Source organism: Giraffa tippelskirchi, chromosome 11, assembly GCF_054371585.1.
Source record: "Giraffa tippelskirchi isolate mGirTip1 chromosome 11, T2T-mGirTip1v1.2.pri, whole genome shotgun sequence".
Taxonomy (NCBI): domain Eukaryota; kingdom Metazoa; phylum Chordata; class Mammalia; order Artiodactyla; family Giraffidae; genus Giraffa; species Giraffa tippelskirchi.
Window position 1 is genome coordinate 122,267,913 of NC_137285.1, and position 10,296 is coordinate 122,278,208.

The window sequence follows — 10,296 nt, forward strand, 5'->3', positions numbered from 1 at the left end:
GTGGTGCTAATTTATGGCTTGGCTTCTACCAGGATGGATAGAAAGGTGTAGGAAGGCTACACCTTCCCGTGGGATTCCCATGAACTCAAGGTTATATACATAACAAATTAGAGGTAACTTGAGGCAATCTAACATTGATGTGAAACCAATGAGTCAAGACATCTATATTCTAGCAGCTATTTTCTTGTGTGCCTTCAGTGGGATTGGAGGATGTAATTTGCCATATCAAAGCCTTAACAAATTTCATAAGCTTTGAATGATAGAGTTCAATAGGCTAATAGCCTGGTTACTGAGGTCTCTATGATGAAGAAGGTGGTGCTACAAAACTGCACAGCCCTGGACATCCTTGCAGCATCTCAGGGAGGTACCTGTGCCATAATTCAAACTGAATACTGTGTTTTCATACCTGATGAATCCTTTAATGTAACAAATTTGATGAACCATATGAAAAATCAGATTTCTGCCTTAAGTGACCCATTCCCTAGTCTTGACAATCTTTTAAACAACTGGTTTAGTGTGGGAGGCTCATGGCTGAAATATTTACTTATAATTCCACTAATGTTATTAGCCACATTATTTGTTTCTTATATTACCAAATGTGTGACTGAGCCTCCAACAAAAATAATGATAACTAGAAGCAGTTGATCAAATGTTTAGCTCAATGTGACCAATGATTGTAATAGTGTAACTCTAGATATGGGAAGATGCAACTAGAGGGAATATTTTCCTGGACCATAACTAGAAGACAAGTGTCTAGAGATCTTTGACTATTAAGACTTAGGCCACTCAATGTGCTATTACTGGACTATCAGCAAAACTTTCTCCAGAGCTAGGAATGAGCCTTCACAGCAACGTGGGAAATGGTCATGAAATGCCTCCCAAAGTATGATCAAATTTATAACCACAAGAGGGCCCTGTCAACTACAAATTGGCCCTTGCGAAGAGCATTGCCAGCAATCAAACACCAAGGGCATTTGCAATCTGCTTCTGCGGAGATTGAACCCTGTACTGTTCAGAGTAGAGTAGGCACTTTCTGCTCTAGAGAAGCTGATGGAACAGGCCTTTACTTAGATATTTTCAGGAACTAATTTCATGATCCCAATCCTTAAATCTCCTCATCTAGAAAATCACTAAATCCCTTCATGATGACACCAGCTCCTTGTGGCCAGCAGAAAACCTTTTGTAAAATGAGTGCTTAATTACATTGAACTCTCCCTTCACCAAAGTGAGATATTGTTAAAGTCCCCCACTATTGCATTACTAATTCTCCCTTTACGTCTGTTAGCATATATGCACAGAACATAGGAGCAACTCTATATAAGGCAAATACTTAAAATTGTTTTTCTTTGTCTCTTGTTACATTCTTTATTGTAAAGCCTATTTTATCTGAGTATTGCTACTTCAGCTGTTTTTATTTCCACCTACATGGAATACATTTTTCCATCCCCACACTTTCAGTATGTATGTGGCCCTGGATCTGAAGTGGGTCTCTTGTAGATAGCATACATGTGTATGGGTGGAACTGGGGTCTTGTCCCTTTGGTGGGCAGGTCCCTGTCAGGATGTATTTAGTGGGATACCATGGGCTCAGGAAGACTTTAGAGAGCCTTTCTGCTGATAGGTGGGACTGTGTTCCTACCCTGCTGGTTGGTTGGCCTCAGGCATCCCAGCACTGGCACCTGAAGGCTCTTGGGTAAGGGTCACGTCTTAGTGACCCTCCTGGAGGCTATTTTCACACCATGTACTCCCAGGATTCCTGCCTTCCCCCCAGCGCCCCCCCACACACACATTGTAGACCCTAAATGCCAATTATAGGTCAATAAACCTGGTGGGGGAGAAAAGGAGCTTTAAAATCAGACCTAACTGCTGAATCCTCCTACATCGCTATATCCTTCCAGTTTTGCCTAAGATGCTAACAATTCCTTTAACCTGAGTCTGTACCAGGGAGAGAGCAATAATCTACAACAGGGAATCAATGTGTGACAAAGCAGATATTTCCCAGAGATGAAAGATTGTGATTGCTTTTATCATAAAGCTCTAGATGATCATTTTGTTAACATTTAGAGTGATCAATGTCTCACAAACTTTCAAACTGGCATGTGAGTGTCTTTTCTTTCTCTTTACCAAACTGATCAGCCCAATGACGAGGTTCATTAAGAGTTAAAGCAGGAGCTTCCCTGGTGGCTCATTGGTAGAGTCTGCCTGCCATTGCAGGAGACACAGATTAGATCCCTGGACTGGGAGAAACCCACATGCCATGGAGCAACCTGTCCCATGCACCACAACTATTGAGTCTGTGCTGTAGATAGAACCCAGGAGCCACAACTACTGAGCCCATGAGCTGCAACTACTGAAGCTCACATTCCTAGAGCCTGTGCTCTGCAACAAGAGAAGACACCACAATGAGAAGTCTGTACACATGAGTAACCCCGACTCACTGCAACTAGAGAAAAGCCTGCGTAGCAGCAAAGACCGAGCACATCCAAAAATAAATAAAATTTAAAAAAAAATAAGAGTTAAGGCATAGCTTATAAGGATACAGAAGAGAGAGAGCATTGTATGAATAATTAAGAAATCTCAAGGAGGGTTCTCTAATCAAGATGAAATATTATGAATCACTAATGATGCTTGTCAAAGTACCTCTTTGTATGTAACATGTGTCCAAACTTCCCGTAGGAATATCTTCAGATTTTTCTGACTTAACTCTCTGCACTTTAAGCATATTAAATATATCAAACAAACACATTAAGTATATGGTAGCAGAAACTGGTCTCTTTGCGACCCCATGGCCCATAGCCCACCAGGCTTCTCAGTCCATGGGATTTTCCAGGCAAGAATGCTGGAGTGGCTTGCCATTCCCTTCTCCAGGGGATCTTCCCGACCCAGAGAGCTCCTGCACTGCAGGCAGATTCTTTACCATCTGAGCCACCAGGAAAGCCCAGAAGAAATTGGAGAGAAATTGTTCAAAATGAATATCCTGGACACAAATTGTTCAAATATTAGTGTTCACTCTGTAGAAATAAAATGAAAATATTGTATTTTTGTTCTCACCTATATAAAGAATAGTTCTTAAATAACCATAGGGCAATTTAGCAAATGAACTCAATGCTGGGTTAAACACAAACTGGACAACCACTTTAGGAAAACAAGCAGACAACAGGATTTATGAGGCCTGCACAGTGGTTGATAATTTTCCTTCTGGAATTCTAAGAATGAGAAGAAAAAATGACAAATATTGTCCAATACATCTGTGACAGTGGAAAAAATACACTAGCCTTCCTCTTCCCTTGAGGAGGTCATGGCAACCCACTCCCATATTCTCACCTGGAAAATCCCATGGACAGAGGAGCCTGGCAGGCTCCAGTCCATAGGTTGGCAAAGAGTCAGACATGACTGGACACTGAAGTGACTGAGCACACAGCTTTATTTGTATAGCCTCCATCTTAACCTTTGCTTATAGTATTTAAAAACTTAACAAATAAATGTCCCTATTGGTTATACCAGTATCTGATGTATGTGGCTCACCACTCCCTTCTCCTGTGAACTGTCTCCCAGTGGCACTTTTACAGTCCTTGAATACCTCAAGCCTTGAAGGATAGTCAGACACGTGGGGCTAGTCAACAGCCCCAGGAGGAGAGTAGGAATGTTTTCTAATCTAGTCCTGGGAGGCAGAGTAGAGTAAGGAGTGAAGACTATTCCCATGGTGGGGTGGGTAACTCAAAACCCAGAAGGCAGGCTCCAGGTTTCTCTGTGCAACCCTTGGAAGAAACTGGCTATTTCCAGTACCTGAATAAAGAGGGGACACAGAAGAAAAAAATCAAAGAGGTAGGGCCATGGCCTCCTTTTGACTGTGAACTAAACTCACCCAATCATCCGGACAAGAGGTGACTGCTGTAAATGAACAGAGCCTAGAGCTCTGTGGACATCGCCCAAATGGGTAAGTACATTCCAAAGATGAAGACAAAGTCATTAGAATCAGACTCCAGTTTTCAAAGGCTGCATTTGTCTTTGGTCCATCCAGGGCTTACTTTCTTTACAGATATAGTCAAAAGTAGGAGAAATAAGTTGAGTATAAATTGGACTGGGTTACAAATCAAGGAAAAGGTTAAACCCCAAGGTAGAAAGTTTTATTGCCTATTACTCCCCTAGTACATGAGAGAAAAGATGGAACTATTTCATCCTGATTGGACCTCTTGTATTCTGCTCCATAATTGGGCAATCTTCTCTCCAAACTGGATCTTTACACCATCAGCAGGTCTCTTTGGTTATTTTTTATCCATGTTTAAAAGGCTATTTATACAATCGGGAGAGAAGGAAATGAAATTATCAAGGTCACATGAAAATAGCACCGTGTCAGTGTTCTCTAGCGTGTGTGTCAGTCACTCAGTTGTGTCTAACTCTGCAACCCCATGGACTGTAGCCCACCAGACTCCTCTGTCCAGGAGGAGGAGGCAAGAATACTGGAAGGGGTTGCCATTCCCTTCTCCAGGGGATCCTCCTGACCCAGGGTCTCCTGCTTTGCAGGCAGATTCTTTACCATCTGAGCCACCAGGGAAGCCCCAGTGCTCTATGGAACAGGGCAAAGAACAGAGGAGAGGAGCAGGTAAGGCGGGAATACAGTGCCCGTTAAGATGCCTGGCCTCTGTCGTTCACCTCCTTTGTGTGCACACACTTTTTTATAAACAGTTCATTTTAATACATGATGCAACTTAAGGTAGCTATTACTCCCTTCATTTCACAAAATAGAAAACAAAGGCAGAGAGATTATACTGCCTGTTTGCCATTCTAAGTCATAGAGCCAGAAACAGGTTTAGTTACAATGCTAACTCAACTGTCTTGCCTCTAATCCACATTTATCTCACCACCACAAAACATCTCTCTCAGGAGTTTCAGACCCACTATCAGGACACCTTCTCCATGACTTTCAGGCATATCTGTGTTATCCAAGTAAAAATGCCCTTATGTGGACTAATACAAAAACTGGTTCTCTGGAATGTTCTAGGTAAAGTGACACAATTTAAGTGCCACACCTAGTTCAAACCACCACTTAACAGGCCAATTATCAACTTGGTGGATTTTATTTTTAAACCTGTGTTTGTATTCTTGGTCCTAGCCTAAAACTCAGTTGCAATTTTATTGACTAAACTGGGTCTGGCACAAATCAAAGTTAGTGTTCATGGAATGGACTTAAACCCAGATTTGTTTCTTTTATGATGAGATATTTTGACTACCCTTACTTTGAGTTATTAGAACACCATCCTAAAGCAGAAAGCAGCCTAGCACATCTTTAGAGAACATGTCCAGATATTGTCCCTTTTGTTAGATGAAATTGTATACTGACTACTGGTCCTTGAAAATCCCTCTCTCTTCTACAATTCCTGGACTTGAGGAATCTTCACAGATGTCCCACATGACAGTGAAACAAAGGAAACTATTCCAGTTTGCAAGATGTAAATTTCTACTCTACTCTCTGCTCTATAGTGAACAGTAAGAATATGGAGAAAGAAACTGTTGCCAGGTGCCAAGAGCCTCACACTTTTTCGTTCTTTCTACTTACCCTTTGCCATTGATTGCTGTTGTTTGATCGCTCAGTCATGTCTGATTCTCTGCAACCCCGAGGACTGCCACCCACCAGGCTCCTCTGTCCATGGGATTTCCCAGGCAAGAATACTGGAGTGGGTTTCCATTCCCTTCTCTGTTACCATTGGTAGTCTTATGAAAAATGGGTAGACTGAGGCATCAAGATCCCCGAGGAAGTAACTTCACCTGTGTTATCACTTATTGGCATATTCAAGTACTCAATTCACAGAACTGCTGAAGTCAGAGTTGATATAAAAGAACACTTGTGAACCACTTTTTGGTTTTCATGAGTTTACTTACTTCTGGATCAGACATTGACTGGGTGTTAAGAAAAGAAAATTGTGGTTGGAGCCTGAATTTAGAATCCATGAGGTTACACAGAGGCATTTCTTATGCTTATTTGCTATGGAAATGTAACTGCTATTTATATTTTAGACATGAATAGTTTGAAATGTGCATGGACTTGAGGTGATTGGGGGGGTAGGAATTCAATGATGTCTCTATATGAGAGGATGAGTAGGTAGTCAAAGAAGGCTTTGTAGAGGAGGGATGTTCTGAGATGGGGCTTGATGCCTGGGTGAAAACCAGGGTAGTGATGAGAAGTCTCAGAAAATGTAGCTGTGTGAAGAAAGTCACCATGTTACCATGACACAAGTATGGAAGTCTGACCTGTTGAATCTGAGACTCTAATGGAAACCATGAGGAAAGCAAGCCCAAGACAGGGCAAGACCCAAATTAGACCCTGTGCCCTCAAGTTCTGAACCCTGTGGATTTGAAGCGATAGAAGCCATTGCTATTCTTAAGAGGTACCTGAGGCCCAGAAGAGCAAGACATGGACAAGGCTTTACAAGTGATGGACAGTGGTTTAATGCTGATCTTCCTGTATCTTCAAAGAATAAACACCAAGAAGGATGTGGTCAGTAAAAAGGGCTGTCTTAACTGTTTTCTGTCAGTCTTTTTTTAATCACGATGATCAGATAATGAGCAAATGTCCAGTGAGATTTGCTCATAAAAAGACGTACCTCATCTTTTACCTATCTCAAATTATAGATGATGCCCATATTCTCAGAAAGGTTAAGAGAATTTGTCCTTAATTTTCCTTAAGAAGGTTTACTCTAGCTGTTGTTCATCTCTCTAACCATGAAATCTGGGCATCATTAAATGAGATATTTTCCTTTGAAACATTAGGTCCTATGCCAGGTATCTTTTAAAGAAGTCAATGGTTTGGTCAGATTGTTGAATCTAATCATTAAGCCATTAAAGAAAAGGGAATTGTATCTCACTAATATAATTCTGTAAAATTTTTAAAGCTATTTTTCAAAAGCAGAATATACCCATACACAAAAAGAAAATTAAAATAATGTTTATATCTAAGATTGCTCCTATATAACACATATTTTAATAAAATTATATCATACTTTAATCTACCTTCTTCTAATCTATCATTCTTTAATCTGCCCCTCACTTACCTGGTAAAATGTTTACATCATATTGCAGTAATACAGAAACACTGCTTTACTTTTGAGCACATTTTTCCAAATTTTCATTATAAAATAGGGAATTTCAAATAGCTAGCCAGTGTTATTGATGTTACTGTGTATACAGTGAAGAGAAGCATATGCAGGCATTAGGCTAAACATTATTACATGAACTTATATTTAAGCACTGCACATTGAAATTTATGTTTTCCAGTGTAGAAGTCCCTAAAATTGTTCATCCCCTTTGACCCAGTAATTTTGTCTGGGGGAACCATTTCCTAAAGGAAATGGAAGAGCATTTAGCAGTAGAAGTCATGAGCATACCTGCTTCTAGATATACTGGTGGGTGTTTTCAGGCATAGTCTTTTATAAAGTACATAATGTCAATTTTCAAGTAGGTACTCAAAATTCTTCTTTATTGTAGGTTCCACCAGTGATCCAGAATGGAAATAAGATTACAGTAGTCTACAGTTTCCAGAGGCACATCTGTCATAGGAGTAAAAATCTAAAACTAAGAGCTCCTGTCCCTTCGATACTCTACACCCTCAAACATGTTCCTGTCTAATAATGCCTGCTTGGTGCCTACTTCTTTCTGGCTCACTGGCATCCCAGGGTTGGAATCTCTGCACATCTGGCTCTCCATCCCCTTCAGCTCCATGTACCTGGTGGCTGTGGTGGGGAATGTGACCATCCTGGCAGTGATAAAGTTGGAGCACAGCCTACACCAGCCCATGTACTTTTTTCTGTGTATGTTGGCTGTCATTGACTTAGTCCTGTCAACCTCTACCATGCCCAAACTGCTAGCCATCTTCTGGTTTGATGCCCACCACATTGACCTGGATGCTTGCTTGGCCCAGATGTTCTTTATCCATTGCTTTGCCACTGTTGAGTCAGGCATCTTCCTTGCCATGGCTTTTGATCGCTACGTGGCCATCTGTAACCCACTACGCCACTCCTCAGTGCTCACCCATACAGCAGTGAGACGTTTGGGCTTGGCTGCTCTCCTCCATGGAGTACTCTACATTGGACCCCTGCCTATAGTGATTCGCCTGAGGCTGCCCCTTTACTGGACCCAAATCATTACCCACTCCTACTGTGAGCACATGGCCGTGGTCACCTTGGCTTGTGGTGACACCACAGTCAACAACTTATACGGAATGGGAATTGGCTTCCTGGTATTGATCCTGGATTCATTAGCCATCGCTGCCTCCTATGTGATGATTTTTAGGACAGTAATGGGGTTGGCCACCCCTGAGGCTAGGCTTAAAACCCTAGGTACATGCAGTTCTCATATTTGTGCTATTCTTGTCTTTTACATACCCATTGCTGTGTCCTCTCTCACTCACCGCTTTGGCCATCATGTCCCTCCCCATATTCATATCCTCTTGGCCAACTTTTACCTCCTCATCCCACCCATCCTCAATCCAGTTGTCTATGCTGTTCGCACTAAACAAATTCGAGAGAGACTTCTCCACATTCTAAAGGCAGGGGCTCGATCCAAGTGAGTGTTCTGCATGTATGAGACATACGATATTTAATGATGGCAGGGAAAGGTTCTGACCAGGGAAGCCAATGAAATAAGACCCATACAACCAAGTCTTACCAGAGTTTGGGGGATGAGAGGAACACTAAAATATATTGTTTGACCATCGATTTCCAGAAAGGAGAATACCTGAAATATTTGAAAGAGGAAATCAGGGGCTTGAATTTTTGTACAACATTCCTTTTACTATTTGACTTCATAAAATTAAGCACAACAGACACAAGCATACAGACAACAGAAGAAGGATCATTTATAGCTTTGACTTTTTTGGTAAAAGACTTCTGGTTTCTCTTTGGAGAGAGTGTTTTGTACAGTTTCTGGAAGGTAAAAGTATAACTCCCGTGGGTAGTAGAGTCCCATTCCAAGTCTCAGATTAATCATTCTAATTTTTCCAGACCTTTACTAACAGAATTTGTAAACTTTTAGAAAGGTGTGGAAGTCCTCAAGCCAGGTCATTCTCCCATTTAAATAGATAAATGGAAATGCAATATCCCACATATCCTCATTGAAAGTTGACTGTGAGTGGGGAGGAAGAGACAGAAGGATATTAGGAGATTCCATTTTGGAGGCCCTGAAATGGCCTACATGAAGCACAGCAGCCAAACTGAGGTAAAATGACAGAAGCAAGAAGGTAACCCTGGGATTATTCACTTGAAAGAGCTGGGATAGAGAACTGAGTAAAGGTGATGAGAATAAATATATTCCCAGTGGTAGATGCAAACTTTGATAAAACTCTAGATATCCTTGGATAATTCTTACAGAAAAATTATCAAAATGAAATGTATGAACTTTATTGATCATAGAAGTTCCATCATGTGATGGCTACTTCAAGCTAGAAACCTATAGATATTTTGTGACAACAAATGGAATGAAGCAATCTTACTCAGTTATGGTATGTCCATTTTAGTTGATGTTTCAGACTTTAAATCTAACATGCTCATTTAACCGCCTCAATTTCCAACCCATTACAAAAATTCAAAAGCTAAGGCTTCCCAGGTGGTGCTAGTGGTAAAAAACCTGCCTACCAATGCAGGAGACATTGGTTCAATCCCTGGATGGGGAAGATCCCCTGGAGAAGGGAATGGCAACCCACTCTAGTATTCTTGCCTGGAGAATCACATGGATAGAGGAGCCTGGTGGGCTACAGTCCGTAGGATTGCAGAGAGTCGGACACGACTGAAGCGACTTATCATGATGAAGCTGACTTAAAATATAACGAATCATCTTTGTATTTGAATGCATAAAGAAGTCAATAATTAAGCCAGAACAAAAATTCAAGCCTCATGTATCAAAAAAAAAAAATTAAAATATCAGAAATTTTCTAAAATTTAGCTTAACCGCACCCCCCTGCCCCAAAGCCAGGTATAAATTTCTATTTCCTCAGGATATTATGCCTAAGCCTAAGGTTTGATTGGGAATATTTCTTTTTCTTATTTTGGGTGAAAGGTTATTTCCCATCTCCTTTATCAAGGGTCCTGGAGTTCAGTGCCAAAACAAGTCTGTTTATTGGGGAAATACTGTGTTCTATGAACATAATTTTAATGCCAAATGTAATTTATCTGCTAACCTGTATTAGGAGTTGATGAAAATATACTATAAAATCAGAGTTAGAAGCTTATTTTATCTCCTGACCACACCTTGGGCTTTGAGAAAATGAAGAAAAATGGTGTTCTTTCCCTCAGCCTTGGTGTCACTG

At 40.9% G+C, this 10,296-nt stretch overlaps 1 protein-coding gene across 1 annotated transcript; it reads left to right on the forward strand.

Moving 5' to 3' along the window:
• Window positions 1–5,785: 5,785 nt before the first annotated feature.
• Window positions 5,786–9,904, forward strand: LOC145525724 (olfactory receptor 52M1-like). The gene has a single exon (XM_081539245.1). It carries the CDS (start codon window positions 7,609–7,611, stop codon window positions 8,560–8,562), a length of 954 nt encoding a protein of 317 aa, XP_081395371.1. The 5' UTR covers window positions 5,786–7,608; the 3' UTR covers window positions 8,563–9,904.
• The last annotated feature ends 392 nt before the right edge of the window (window positions 9,905–10,296 follow it).